At 37.3% G+C, this 15,818-nt stretch overlaps 2 protein-coding genes across 3 annotated transcripts in view; both read left to right on the top strand.

Moving 5' to 3' along the window:
* The window catches only part of RASL11A (RAS like family 11 member A), a 427,718-nt gene that overhangs the window by 57,911 nt on the left and 353,989 nt on the right, over nt 1-15,818 (top strand). The gene's annotated exons all lie outside the window — the stretch shown is intronic.
* CDK8 (cyclin dependent kinase 8) overlaps nt 1-15,818 on the top strand; it is an 86,810-nt gene that overhangs the window by 58,672 nt on the left and 12,320 nt on the right. For both annotated transcript variants that reach the window (XM_069883050.1, XM_069883042.1), the window contains exons 5-9: nt 2,980-3,037; nt 5,801-5,932; nt 7,777-7,920; nt 9,916-9,985; nt 11,007-11,079. In XM_069883050.1, the coding sequence (XP_069739151.1) occupies nt 2,980-3,037; nt 5,801-5,932; nt 7,777-7,920; nt 9,916-9,985; nt 11,007-11,079 (477 nt within the window). The remainder of the gene's footprint in view (nt 1-2,979; nt 3,038-5,800; nt 5,933-7,776; nt 7,921-9,915; nt 9,986-11,006; nt 11,080-15,818) is intronic.

Genomic DNA, 15,818 nt, shown 5'->3' with positions numbered 1-15,818 from the left:
TTCAGAACATCATATAAAAATCACTGAATTATTTTGCTTCGCTTGCTCAGCCCAAGTGATTTCAATAAGCGATGTAAACTTCTGTTTTTCCTGGATAATTAAAATTAAACTGATATCACAAATTAAACCGAAGTTTGTCCAGATTTCTCCCTTCTGTTTCTAATGACTGCATGTTTTTCTTTGTGCATAAATTTCTAATATGTAGTGAGTTGCCCCAAGAGACAGATCTGGGGAGGTTTTTTTCCTCCAGATGGTGGATTTTGAGTAAGAGTCACTGACACATTTTGGATTTTGTTACTGGACTTTGAATGATTTTCAGGGAGTCCTCAAAATGCTTATGGTTGAGGAACACCGATACTGTCCTTGTATTTCTTTCTGGTAGGTAATCTCCCATTGAATTTAAATACCAGTTAGTGGTCTTGTGTAGGAAATTCTTTCAACTAATGATGTTGTTCCAGGCTACTAATGCAATGATTTTAGGAATGGAAGCCTTCAGAATAAGACCTCTGGTTTTAAATTTCATTTTTTTTGTATCTTTGATTGCGATGTTGTATGTCTTTACACTGATGTGACTATATAAGTATTTTTGTCTGTAGTAAGAATATTCTGTTTCAAATAGAGCTGTTTCAGTGAAGGGCCTTTGACTTTAGAAAGAGATGTATGCCTGAGAATGATTATTCCAGATTGACTGAGGGTTTTCTTTTTATTTTGTTGTGTTAGAAGACTCCTACATGGATTTCTAGATTGTCTATATTTCTAAATGTTTATTGTAAGTTCTGAGAGGAGGAAAATCTGAGTGTGAATCTATCTGTTGCTACTTATTTTGCTAACTAATGTTGATTCAGCTCTAGTGGTTTCTCCTCTTATCTGTACCTACCTTGAACTTAGGGTAAAAGATTTTTGGGGTAGGACTTGTTTACCTAGTGCTGGGCTGATTTATCTTCTGGCATTATGGAGTCTTTGTGTGAATATGACTCCTTGTCCCTATCAAAATTGAAATAGTGAAATATTTTAAGGTAAAAATATCACGAGGAAGTTAAAACTATTTTTATAGAATATTATCAACCTGTGAAAATATGGAGGGAGGGGAAAAATTATACATCAGGTCAGTGTATTATTTATTAAAAAATGTTAGTGCCTGTGTAATGTATTGTTAACTCTAGTCAATAAGCAACATGCTTAATAAGTATTTTTTAACAGCCTATGTATGTTGAAGCAGCTTTAGTAAAAGGTACTAATATTTTCTCTTTGAGTCACAGCATAGCAATAGAATGGTTCATGTGGTGAAATGATGTGTTCTCTTACCTAGCAGCTTGAATTACTTTAAACTTCAACATTAACTCTAAATTTAAAGATCTATGCTGCTTGTTTATTTCTAGGACTTTCCTAGAAACGGTCGAAATGGAATACTTTGAGCTGTGTGCCCACATACTGCATTATTTTACATTGTAGTTATACTTACCCTAGTGTATGCTTTTGTTAAAGAAAACAAAAATGGGTGATGGTGTGGTGTACGAGTTTTTCTGCATATCACAGAGCTAATGCAGCACCAGTTGGATCTGTTGTTGTTGCTGTTGGAAAGATAATCTTTGATTGCAGTCCAGAGATGACATTGTCTCCCGTCTTTAAGCTGCAGTCAGACAAGAGATGCAACACCTCCAATTCCTTTTATGTATTTTTTATGCTGGATGGAACAGTTTCAGAAATCTGTGTTGGAGCCTTTCAAAAGCAGTAGTAATTAAATTCTCAAGTAATTTTTTTGCCGGATTATTGTTTTTTAATATTTTTTTTCCATCTTGTTTTACCATGAATTACTAATAGATTTATGTTGAATTGTGTCGTTTGTCTCATTAAATGTGTTCACACCAGAGCCTGATAGATTCAGGAAGACTTTGGAATTTTGCAGAATGTGTTTGGTAAATCACAGTAAGATATTAGGCCTTATTACATTAACTTTTAGGTAGCTTAAACTGTCTTACTGGATTACTTCTTTTCTTAAGTTTAAACAGGAAGTCAGAGCTGTAATTCAGCCTTATTGTAATTCTTACAGTTCACATTTGAATAGGAGCCTCTGTTTTGTCCAGGATTTATGGTATGACTGGGTATCGAAATCACTCCACTTCAAAACAAATCTGGCATAAATTTTCAGTGTTAGTTGTGAATTTCCTGACTTCTTTCTCTCAAAGTAAGCATTGCAGGTTTGATTTATATGAGCAGTGTTAGCATTTGAGGAATCTTCTGACTGCAGATGCCGAGACTGGATTATGAGAAACAGAATGGCAGAAAATGTATGATTAAGAAGTGAGTGATTATGTTTCTAACCAGCTGAACTTCAGCTCAATTCTTTGACTTGCCTTCCTAGTAAAAGAAAGAAAGGGAAGACTGAGAGAAAAATAATGTGAAGGCAATGCTTTCCAGTTTTGCAGCTGTCTGAATTGGTACACACTTGTAAATAGGAATAATTTAGATGATTTTTCTCTTCAATATGAAGTGCTGTGGCAATACTTAATCTGTATCTCACTCAGTTTTGTTTTTTTGTTTTTTTGTTTTTTTTTAATGTAAAATATGTCTGCAAATGTGCCTAATGACCCTGGGCAAAACATGTTGCAGAGCTGGCTTCCCCTCCTGGGTGCTGGGAGTGCAGGGTGGTGGGCAGCAAAGGGATTGCCTCCCCTCAAAAGAATTTAGGGCAGTTTTGGTAGAAATCTGGGTGATTCAGTGACTGCCAACTCATGTGGGTTGAGGACGGTCACCAGGGTGTCAGATAGGGAGTACAGAAATGCCAAAAAGAAAAGAAGATGCAGTCAGGAAGAGCCTGTCTGACTCCTTGCACAGCTTTACCATGACAGAGTAACTTGTCATTTTTATCAAAAAAAAGTTGGTTTAAAACTGGCAAAACGAAGCTTAACTAACTTTTCAGAGACTAATGTTTAGGTTTATCGTGGTATATGTATTGTATATTTATTTTTTTTTCCACAGAAACCTGCTAATATTTTAGTTATGGGTGAAGGTCCTGAGCGAGGAAGAGTAAAAATTGGTATGTTTATATCTTTGATAAGTCCCAGTGTAGCATTTAAGTTAGAATGTTCTGAAGGTGCAGTTGTACCACCTAATGTAGTTACTGTCATACTAGTATGTGCCTGGGCACATTGCCTAAATACTGTTTTCTGAGTGACTAGCTTCTTGATATTAGCCCCATGCACCAGTTCAGATGATAAAATGCTGTAGCCTCATCAATGAAAAGTGGAAAATGTTATGTTTTGTTTAAGTGGGTATTTCTGTGGGGTGTGGGGGTGTTGATGTGGGGATAAATATGAGAGCTAGCTAGGGGAAAGGAGGAGAAGGAAATGAGCTTTTAAAATTCCTCCACTTAACCCTGTAATGCCATGCCATTATCTTACTGCTGCTTACGAAATCTAAATAGGACACTACTCATTATTACAAACCTTAAATTTTATAACGGAATCAAAGGTGGCGTTTAACCTACAAAATGTTTTGGAAAGGGTAGACAGGTTCCTTGGAAATAAACGCAAGGGACCTTGGAGTCCAGAAAACACAGTTCTTCAGCCAGAATGCTTAGTGAACACTACTGCTAAAAGCTTAAACTGGGTGTACCAGAGTAGGAAGGGTCCAACACTTACCCCACTATTAAAACATTGTCTTGTGGGAATTGCTGTTCACAGTGAGAAGATAATTTGTAGAACTCCAGTTGTTTTAAATGGAATTAAATAAATAAATCAAAAGTAAATGTAGTCTAACAGTAATAATCTATACCATGCTGTGCATTGGTGTGGCAGTACTTTGATAGCAGGCTGCTCATGCACGGCCTTCATACGTTTGTTATGGTAATACAGCCCCGTTCTGAAGGGTTTTTTTTGAAACTAGTTCATCTTTTTCACTTCCTTCTGGTGTTCTTTGAGATTTTTCTTCTGCATTATTGCTCTGTACTCTTATTGTTTCGTTTATCTGAACTATAATGTTAATTACTAGTATAACAATTCAGGGTAGGATTTTCTTGCAGTGTTCAGTGTTGCTCTAGTCTTTCCCTTGCCCTTTCAAATCCAAGAGGCAGACCGGACAGGGCTGAGCACTTCCACAGATCCTGCCCTGAAAGCCTTTAATGCCCTTCTGAGGTTTAAGATTGACAGTAGAGATTGAGTTCTTCTCCATATGAAACAGATACAGCATGGACAGTGGAAGGGAAAATTTCTTCCTGTTATCTTTTCTTCGTGGAGCAGTTGCTTCCAAAATTGAGAATGTAGGTCATCCTCTGAGCATGTTTATGTTCAACTGTGGTGGTGATGATATTTGCTGTACACAACTACTTGCTAGTAATTGCACACAGACCACCCATTTACTTCTTAATTGGTAGCTTTGAACTAATTTGGGAATAAATTAGAGCACAACTACGTTTAGTCAGATTCTGTTAACGGACAGGTGAAAGATTCTGTATCGGACCACCAGTCCTCTGAGCCATCCGTTCCCAGCAGGGGAAAAGGGAGGGGGACCCTGGATTTCCAAGTGTGTTATCAAAATGTAGAGTTATTTTTCTTACTTTCTAAAGACATTACCACAGCAGGAAGAGAGTGCAGAAGTTATACTAAGGGCTTCCACTTCTACAGTGTAACTAATTTCTCTAAAAAATACATAACTGGTATTTAACTTAAAATAATTTTTATAGGCTTTTTATGTTACTTTGAGTCATAAATTCACTTTCTGCCAACAATTTTCCTTTTTTGTAGCTACTTGATCATATCTTGAGTAATCTTTTTTTATGTAGAAAACTGTAAAATGTTTCTCTTTTTAAATGCATTAAAACAATCATAAATAGGAATGCATATGAAAAAAAAAACAACCAGGATTTGTGTAGTCAAGTTAGAGACCCATATTTACACTGCAGCTTTCTCAACCAGTGAGTGTTTAGGTCCTTTCCCCTCAGAATAGCTACTTAGCTTATTTAATTCAGGTCTTTTTCAGCATGCGTATATCACTGCACCACAGAGTCCCTCTTCTCTGGGATTTGGGGAGTGTTGGGCAGGGAAGTGATTTGGTGGGAGAAGGTGCATAGTTTAGTGTCTGCCCATTTTTTCCGGTGTCACTTGTATTTGGTCGTTCAGGCTGCTTTTAGGCAGTTGTATACTACCAATTCTAAAAAGCAATTTTTAATGATACAATTCCCCCAAACAGAGTTTTAAAATCATAGCCTAAATGGTATTTAGTACTGGCATCTTGATAATGGAAATAGGTCTTGAAAACAGAAAATAAGTAGGGAGGCAGGAACTGTAGGCTTAGTTGCTTTTTTTTTTGAAGGAAATATTGCTGCAGCTAACTTCATGAGGAGGGAGCTTTTGTGATGTGCATGTATGTATTATAAATCATTCTAACCTTTGCAGAACCTGCATTTTGTTCACATTTAAAATGCTGCATGTTGAAAGACCATCCCATAATAACGGAGTATTTTCCCGGAGAATATCAGGTGAAATGAGTCAGGATTTACCAGTGTCCTGAGAGAAGTGAGTTGATGCGCTTTTTCAGAACAATGGTTAATTCTTTGTTCTAAATGGCTCATGTTAGTAATGATTTATAATGATATACTTTATAGGTGATGACATCCAGTAACTTCTACAAAAGCTTTAAGAAAAATCTGCTCACAGAGTTCATATCTGCTACAGTCTGCATTTGTGTTTTATTTAGCACAGTGATGGTAGCACTAACAAGTAAATTCAATCAGTTCATTTAAAAAAATATATATTTGGTAGCTATCCTGAAATTTTAAAACATCTCTCTTTGAATTTTGCAGCTGACATGGGCTTTGCCCGATTATTTAATTCACCTCTGAAGCCTTTAGCAGACTTGGATCCAGTAGTTGTAACGTTCTGGTATCGTGCTCCAGAGTTACTTCTTGGAGCAAGGCATTATACCAAAGCTATTGGTAAGTAAATAGGATAGAAAAAATTACTCTTTTGTTCTTCGTGCAAAGTGTTCCCAAATATTGAAGTGTTGATGAGTAGTACAAAGGATGGTACTTGAGTTTAAGGTATGTTACTGATTCTTGAGGAAATACTAAACTTTGACAGATTGTTTAATTTACTGTGGTTTCTAGCTAGGTATAGGAATGAAATATATCTGGGTATTAGCAGCACTGAAACTGAACTGTACAAATAGGCTGCATTTTAGTTTCTGTGTATTTTTCAAAGCGCAAATGTGAGCAGGAATTGCTTGAATAGTGAAATGTGGTCAGTGTCAGTCAAGCAGCAGGCGAGGCTGTGATGCTGCATCAGACATATCCAGAAAAGAAGCAAGCCTTACAGAATGCAGATGTTGTTATGATGGCTTTAGTTATATCAGCTTAATGCTGCATACTTCTCACCACTTAATTCATACTTACCAGTCTGAATATTAACAGCTTTAGCATGGCACTGTCTTCTTTGCCAATCACCACTGGTACCAGTTCAGGGCTGAGGGATCACTGGCAGCAGCAGCCTTGTATGCAGGGGGAACAGCCCAGCAGCAGGGTGGAAAGAGGTTCACCTTTAGTGGATGTGAACGGCTTTGCCATGGAAGGGAGAGAGACTGGAGGGAAGAGGGCTGGGAGGTTTTTCTCTTGCCAGCTGGTTTAAAAGATCTGTTGAAGCCTGGCAACCATTTTTTGGTGGGAGGAAATAACACCGCCTGCAAATCTCCATATACTCTGCGCAAACAAGGAGTTTTTATGTCAGAATACACGTTGTTTCTTTCCTCAGACCTTCGCCATTGGTTTTTTAAGGTCATGTCAGTGGTTTTTGTCACAAATTCTAACATTGGACTTGTATTATAATTTCTGTTAATATTATATTTCTTTATTTCTATATATGTTCCTTTAAACTGTTTTTTTTTTTGTTTCATAGCCTTCAGTAGTACATAATTTTTTTTCACCATAGATAAAAACTGACTGTATACAGACACTGAGTAATGGGGTTATGCTCTCTGCATCATCTGCTTTTGTCCTTGTTCATGACCTGTTCCTGTTCTTTCAAGGTTCAGTGTAGCCACTACTTTATGTAAGTTAGGACTTATAGTAAAAAGATGGTACAACAACTGGGAAAAGAGGCTATCTGACTTTGCAGATTAGGACACAACATTTAAAACAAAGGGCCTGGGTTTAGGTTTGGGTTTTTCTGGGAGTGGTGATTTTTTTGTTTGCTTTGTTTTATTTTGTTTTAAAATGGATATTGTCAATAAGAGAGTTGAGGTATGTGGGCATGGAACAATTTTCTTGTTACTATCTTTCCATGAGTTTTATAGATAGCATTTGACTAATTCCAGTATCACTGCTTTTCAACTTTTATTTTTTGGGTCATTTAATACATATTAAAACTAACGGCTGATCAGAGAGGGCACATTTCTTGGCAGGCATAGTATGGCAGTGAATGGGAAAGGTGTTAGCTGGCTTTTCTTAATTTTGGTTTTGGGTGGAGAGTTACTCAAATAATATCCTCTTTTTTAAAAAATTTTTTTTTTTCACCAATAACTACACTTTAACAAACCCTCCCCAAGAAAACCTTGTATGATACTCACTTAGCTCAGCTCTTATGTTACTGAATTGTGTACCTCCTCTATCCATACCTAAGAGGACAAGCCAAGGAAGTGTTGTGCTTCTGCAGTAGAAACTTGAATTTTTTTAAATGCAGGGACCTTATCTCTGGTAGGCTAAAAATGAACATTCTGCCTTACCAAGATGCTTTTGGAAAGATTAATCTGATTTTTTGTGTGTCTGTGTGTTCTCCTCTTTTAAAGATATTTGGGCCATAGGGTGTATATTTGCAGAGCTGCTAACGTCAGAGCCAATATTCCATTGCCGACAAGAAGATATCAAAACTAGTAATCCTTATCACCATGACCAGCTGGACAGAATATTCAATGTAATGGGATTTCCTGCAGGTACATGCTGTGGTTTTTTTATCACTGCTGTTGAAAGAAAGTTGTGTTGCTTTCTTTGCATACGAAGGTGGCAGCTGATCAAAGCAACAAAGCTGTCCAATCTTTATTTCAGGAGTTATAAATCTATAATCTAATGGTCATATCAGATATTTTTTTCTATTACTAAGAATAGGATTATCTTTGCCTGTAGATGTACCAGTGTTTTATAATTTTAAAAGATTGTATTCAATGGTAGAAAATTAAAAATGAGAAGGAATATTTCTGCAGTACTGGTCATAGATTTGGAAAACTGGTGCTTGTATGAAATCAAGCAAAAATCTATACATTTGGTCAATTTTATGCAAATGGTTTAACTCATGCTAAGTTATGCATAGTATTTTGAAGCAGGGGGAGGGTATTTAATTTTTTTTTCCCCTTGTAGAAGGCTTGTGACATGGAGAAAATTACTTTATTCCAAACTGGAACAAAAGTAGTTGCATGAAGCAAAATAAATTACAAGGTGGATATTACTTGTTGCATTTTCCCCTCAGTGCTGGTCATATCCTGTTTTTCTGCAGGCTGTCTTGCATTTTTTCAGTTAATGCTTTGTCTGCTAGTATTCACATGATTGCAGATCTCAGAATAACAGGGCCTTATTTTTACTTTTTGGTCATCTTTCTCCTCGCTGCTTGTATTTCCTGCTGTTGCTCCATTAATTATCTTTACTGTTCTAGTGGACTTTCTTCTTCCTACCACGTGGGTTTTGTGGTCTTCATGTTTGTGTACTTCTAGAATTTTGTTACGGCATTTGCTCTTGTTTTCTTTTTGTCCTGTATGTGCTTCATTGCCTCTGTATTGCTGTATGAGGTTCCTGGAAGTGTTGCTTATGCATATTAATCCTGAAAATTCCTTTAATTTTGCTTCTTTAAGCAATACTGTCCTGTTATGCTTTTAGCCTTGAGTTTTACTCTTTTCTTATGTTTTTTGTACTTCATTTGGTTTTTACGTGATCTTTGTGTATTTTACCTAAATAGATGATACTGTCAGTACTGTTGTTTCATTGATTTAAATAATACTTTGTGATGGTTTGCATTTGATTTTTGAAGGTCTTTAGTTCTTACAGAGAAATAGTTTTCACTTAATTGCAGCAATTTTTATTGCTTTTTAATTGACACTTGCCATATATGAATGTTTCACGTGTCTTTGGGATAGGCATAGAGGAGAATCTTTCATTTAAATAATGATTAAATTAATCTGATTTATTTATTCACTTATTATTTTTAGACTCCCAGTGTTCTGCAGTTGTGATAAAACTTAGTAACGATTTTACTTGAATCAAACTACTTCTCCACAGTGCCTTTTCAAGAGTTAGAGCGTAATACATTTGAGACTAGGTGCTGATAGTGGGTTTTTTTGTTGTATTGTGAATTCTGTTTCAGGCTTTGTCTACACAGAGAAGTTAAGGTGAAATACTCTTTAATTTGAGTGTGCAGATGTTACTACTGCTTAACCTTTTGATGGCTAACAGCATTTCTTTGACTTTGAGGCAGCAGAGGTTTACGCAATATCCCTGAGCAGTGCTGTCAGAATGGAAAACGCCTTAGAAGGAGACCACGTTTATGAGAGTCTTGTGTATATCTGTCCTGAGATCGTGACTGTGCCTGAATAAATTAAATAAGTCCTGAAGGGCACAAGCACAATGTCTGACATAGTTTTATTCTGTTGTCTGTTGGGCATATGGTTATCTTCACTGTAGCTGGCAGCTGGGTTTTTTTCAAGTCTTTGTTTATTGGCACACAACTGAAACCTCTCAGGTGTTGGTATTGTGAAGATTTATTGTCAAGAGGTGGTGAAGGAATATAAGCCAAGAAGTACAAAGAAATAAGTAACTGCAAGGTTAGATATGGAGACTGAAAAAAACAAAAAATCAGGGCTATGGGGATAATTGGAAAGCCTTTGTTTTACTTGGGGGAGGGAGGGGAAGAAAAAAGTTATTGATAAGTATTGACTTTGCAGATAAAGATTGGGAAGACATAAAAAAGATGCCTGAACATTCAACTTTAATGAAAGATTTTCGAAGAAACACGTAAGTCTGCTTTGAGTTGAGCATTCTTAAGAAAGCATATTTTACTCTTCTGTCCTACCCTAAATTTCTGTAGCTCAGGTTGTTTTCTATGTAGATGCCAAGGGCTATGAAATGTTTATGACTTAGAAATGTGAAAAAAGAAAAATAACATTGTTTCAGGATGGTGAACTTTCTCTGTTGGTGGTGTGAATCAGAGGAGAGGCCAAGGACAGACTGTAAGTGGTGAAGTGGCAGGTGTGAACCAGGTGATGCCAGTAAGAGCCCACATGGCTCTTAAGATGGCTAAGCACAGTTTGTCACAGCTGTTTCCAAATATGTAGTACTGGAAATTATTTTCCTGTGATAGCTGCTTAAAAGGGGTCTGGTAACCTTATACTGTTTCCAGCAAACAGTGGGTACAATTGTCAGGTTTGGTGTCTGGGGTAGCTTATGAAGGCTAAAGACAAGACTACCTTTTAGTTTTGCTGTCATGTTGCCAGAGTCTAATACCTGCCCTTAAGACCCTACCCTCTTGCCTTTCTTCCATGCTTTGGGGCTGTATCATTATTTACATGTCTTGCATCTGACACGCTGTTGTACGCGTTTAGAAACAGTGTTTCTGAGTTCCTCTTCCAAAAAGTGAATTAATGGATGTTTTTGTAGCAATGTTGCAGGAGAGTGTTAAGATGGGCTTTGTATGTATCTCTGTTTACTGGCATTCAAAATATGCAGAGTGAAGCTATACAGTAGCAAAATTGCTAAAAGGCAGTTCAAATTGAAGTGATAGTTTGATATCTGCATGTGGGTCAAAAGTGTGCTTTCTACATGGATACCAAGTGTTTTCATAAACATGTGAGGGAATCAAGACGCATTTCCGTAGTATTTGAATTTTTTTTAAGCAGTCTTTGTTGTTGATAGTTGTGGTTTTTACCTGCTTAGTGGATTAGCAAATAATATTCTGATCAATGTTTCATGGCTACTAAGAGAGCTTTGTCGTATCAGGTTTGCGCGTTACAAATGTCACATTTTTTTCCTTCTCTAGGTATACCAACTGCAGCCTTATCAAATACATGGAAAAACATAAAGTTAAACCAGATAGTAAGGCGTTCCACTTGGTAAGTTCTTGCATGCATAAATAGAATCAAAATGCTCATGTAAGTTATAGGTGGTTCAAGTTGAGAGTTGAGCTGATAAGTATTTTGTGAACAACTTTATTTTGTGAATATTATACCTTATTTTACAAATAAAATTAGGAATAGCTGATAGTCTGCAATCTCAAAATTGCAAAACCACTTCTCACATTGATAAAATGATTGTGAGTCAGTCACTTAATTAGTTTCTGTATGGAGTATGTCTGTAGTTTTCAGTCTTGAAGTCATAGAATTATAGAATGGCTTGGGTTGGAAGGGACCTTAAAGATCACCTAGTTCCAACCCCCCTGCCATGGGCAGGGACACCTCCCACTAGATCAGGCTGCCCAAGGCCCCATCCAACCTAGACTTGAACACCTCCAGGGGTGGGACATCCAGTACTTCCCTTGGCAACCTGTGCCGCTGCCTCACCACCCTCATTGTGAAGAAATTCTTCCTTATGTCTAGTCTAAATCTTCCCCTCTCCAATTTATAATAATGTTAAGCTTGTAATTATATTTGCAGTGTTGCTGCAACTATCGTCCATTCTGCTTTGCATATTTCTAACAGCCTATTTTTGATTTAAAAAATAATCCTAAACGCATGAATTTTTTACTTATTCATTAAGTTTGTTATGCACTTCTGTTTAAAACAAGGAAGACATTACCTTAAGACTTGAATTTTTAGTTAGGAAAATTTCGGTATGCCTTCCTGTTGTACTAATCCTTTATAGCTTTCTTACAAAAACTTCCTAGTACTTTCAGAACAATTGGTTTATCTCTAGAGTACCTTAATTGCTCAGCCCCAGATGTGCCTGTGTTACAGTAACATCTGAAACAGTTTATCAGGCCTTTTCTTCTGTATTTTAAAGAACCTTCAAGTTTCTAAAATAAACTTTATAAAAGGACGTGAAAGAATTTAAGTATGTCTGGTCTCTCTGAATGGGCATTCTCCTTATCTTCATGTTTTCAACTCGGATTAAATGTTTTTGGGCTAGATTTATAGGGCAAATATATTATTTGGTGGGGCAGGAGTGAAGGAAAAAAGGCAGGAAGCTTTTTGATCTTGGAGATGAGGAGTAAATTGGAGAAAAGAGAAGGTAGTTAAGAGGCCTGGGTGTCAGAGGGCCATGTGGCTTTTGTTCAAGTCATTGGAAGTTGTACCTTCTCTGATCAGACCCAAGGGTTTTTAAGAATCCATCTTTTTTCAGTTCAGTATGTTTTCCTCCATATGAATTTTGGAATTTATGCTTCAGTCAGAGCAGCACTGTCCTTGTGGCATACTGTATGAACATTGCTGAATGGGGGTTTCTAAACAGATGTTACACTGCAGCAGTCTAAAATAGAATGTCTACTCAATGTTCAGCTTAAAACCAAAAGTATAATCAGCTGAATCATTGCAAAGAGTTACCTGGCGGTTGTACTGTTGTGTAGTATTTACTGTGAAGTCTCTCTACTCTCTAAAGTTTAAAAATTGGTGAAGTAGTAGAGATGTTTGCATAAGCAAGGAAACTAGTTCTATCTGGTAGGGATCTTTGATTTTTTTTTTTTTTTTTGAGTTTTGTTGTCCAAGCAGCTTGGAAGCTGCTGAGCAGTCTGTATATTGGTATGTAATGCATTAGAAGTTTTATGTTGATATGTGTAGAGATGAAGTGCCTGTTATGCACAGGCAAAACAGTCCATAATGATATTTTTTTAACATGTAGCTATTTATAACAGAGCTTTATAAATGCTTTTTTAGCACTTAGCAAGATGTTCTTGTGTTTAATTATAAGAATACACTCTCTAAGAATGATGTATTTGATATAAGTAATTAATATCTCATATTCCTGTCAAAGCCTGAATTATATTTCTGAAAATTATATTAAGTAATTCAACAAGCGAAAACCAATGTACACAAAGTATCTTGAGTATCATGTTTTGCATAGAATGGGGTTTGGATATAAAAACTAGTCCTTGGACTCTTAACTAAAGCAAATTGAGTGAATTTGCAGATCTTTCTCATCTGCCACTCTAGGCATTTCCATAAAATTATAGAACTGTGCATTGGTACTTACCTTTCTTAAGTCCACCTTCTTTGAGAACAAACTTTCTGCTTGTGTCATATTTGTAGTTTAAAAACTAAGTTTAGGTTGGTGTACCAAAACCTGAAAGTGGCTGATTATCAGTAGTGGTGAATAGCTGAGAACTGTCAGTTCTGCCTATTAAAATCAGTTGCATTAGATTTTCCTGTCATAGACTCATAGAATGCTTCAGATTGGAAGGGACCATGAGGATCATCTAGTCCAATCCCCCTGCAGTGAGCAGGGACATCTTCAACCAGATCAGGTTGCTCAGAGCCCCTTCCAACCTGGCCTTGAATGTTTCCAGGAATGGTCCATCTACTACCTCTCTGGGCAACCTGTTCCAGTGTTTCATCACCCTCAGTGTAAAAAATTTCTTCCTGATATCTACTCTAAACTTCTCCTTTGAGTTTTAAACCGTTACCCCTTGTCCTAGCATACCTAGGTAATCTGAGATAAAAACCTTTTCTATGCAACAGCCTGTGTAACATGGCCTTCATCTTCAATGAATTTCAGTGCTTTTTCTCCTCCCTTGGTGCTTCAACTGTTTCTTTCTCTCCACTCTCCAGTCTGCTCGTTAAACATCAAGCTCAGATAAAAGTGAGTAGTCGGGCTTTGCTCTACATCTTAGCAGTCCATAAAAAGGCTTTCTCTGAAAGAACAAGTTACTGTTATGACCTGTGAGTGCTCTGGCCAAAGCAACCTGAAGTTTCTCATCCTGTCGCCCAGTCTTGTAAGTTTAGAAAATGTTTTCAGTAGAACAGCAAAACTAGACACAAAATAATCACTAGAGTAGCTTAAAACACTGCACAGTGTTTTCTCTTCTGTCTGTGGTAACACAGCTGTTTGAATGTATTCAGAAGTTTTGTTCAGTGTATTTATACCAAAAAGGAGTGTTTATGTTAAAACGCAAAATGAAGGAATGGTCCTTTTGCAGGCTACTGCTCCACCTCCATCCTTGGTCATATCTGTTAGTACTGAAAAACGTAACCAGGGTGTGAGTTGGAGCATGGTCTCTTGACTGATCACACTGCTCAGCTACTGCTTCTCCCACTTGCTCTGGATTAGACCACTACCCACCTTCCCCTCAACAAAACCAGTTTCATACAATTTTGATTATGTCAGTGTCATGCAAGCTAAAAGGCAGGGTTTTTAGTGGTGTAGACATAGCAGTGTTCTTTCTTACCTCTGATAGATACAGATAGTGAGCTAAGTAAGGTGAAGTTTATTATTAACTAGCTCCAGTAGGATCCTTTGTTTTCAACTCACTGCTGTCTTGCCAGAAAAATTCAGTAAAAATCAGATCCCATTTAAAAAAAACTGGTATTTTAAAGTAACATCGTAACACTGTCCAGGGGTTCCCTTAAGTTTCTACTCTTGTTGCTTGAGAGAATGTTGAACTGCAGATGAATACCTTGGGCTCTTCCACCAGAGCCCAACCAAGTTCAGTGAACCTCTTAGTACCAGATCTTCCAGAGTCAGTCCAAGATCTTATGTTCCACAAGCTGTCTCACAGCCCTCTTAGTCTCTGCATCAGAACAGATTAAAAGAACTGTTCACATTTACCACTGTAAAACATGCCAGAACTAATAATTCCAGGACTAGTAAATCTGGAGTTTGTCCTTGCCAAAAATGAAATGTTTTGATTTCCTAACTTGAATTAACTAGCTTTTCTCCCCCTCTTTACTGACATTCATGCGCATGGTCCCTTTTCACGGTCAGAACTGATGTGTTACATGAGACAACTTTGACTTCTTCCTGCTTTTGTTGCTTGTGGTTTTTTTTTCAAGTTTAACTTTCTTGATTTTTTTTTTCCTGCTTATTTGGTTGTGCCCTAGAAAATGGGTACGTGTATGCTGCTCCTGGTTAATTGAGTGATGTTTCATCTTCCATTTGTTTATGGTGGTCCATGTCAACTGCAGTCATTGTCCCATTCATTGCAAATATAGGAAGCTTATTGCATTTTTATTATGTCTTTCAGCCAGGTGATCTTTTAATTGAACAGTTTTTAAAACAGAGAATATTTGTTATTATTTGTTATTACACCTATGTGTAATATTCACTTCTGTACTGGTATCTGAACAAGGGGGCAAAACAAGAGTTTTGATCTCGTGTGCGATAATTGTAGAATCACCAGGTTGGAAAAGATCTTTTGGATCCTTGAGTCCAACCATTCCTGTGTGCCACTAAACCGTGTCCCTGAGCACCTCGTCTGCCCGTCTTTTAAATACCTTCAAGGGTGGTGACTCATCCACCTCCGTGGGCAGCTTGTTCCAGCGCCTGATGACTCTTTCTGTGAAAAATTTCTTTCTGGTATCTAGTCTGAACCTTCCCTGGTGGAGTTCTAGGCCAATCCGCCTTATCCTGTCCCCTGTCTTGGGAGAAGAGGCCAGCTCTCTCCTCTCTGCAACCTCTTTTTGGGTAATTGTAAAGAGCAATAAGGTCTCCCCTCAGCCTTCTCTTTTCAAGGCTAAACAACCCCAGTTCCCTTGTTCTCCAGCCCCTTCACCAGCTTCATTGCTCTTCCCTGGACACACTCCAGAGCCTCAACATCCTTCTTGTAGCAAGGGGCCTGTTAAATAAATAATAGTTGCATAATCATTAATCTTGTCTTCTGGTTTCTGTTTTCTTTTGCTGATTATGACCAAATTTGTTCACATCT

Source organism: Phaenicophaeus curvirostris, chromosome 1, assembly GCF_032191515.1.
Source record: "Phaenicophaeus curvirostris isolate KB17595 chromosome 1, BPBGC_Pcur_1.0, whole genome shotgun sequence".
In the NCBI taxonomy this organism is placed as follows: domain Eukaryota; kingdom Metazoa; phylum Chordata; class Aves; order Cuculiformes; family Cuculidae; genus Phaenicophaeus; species Phaenicophaeus curvirostris.
This window is presented reverse-complemented; position numbering and strand designations above follow the sequence as displayed.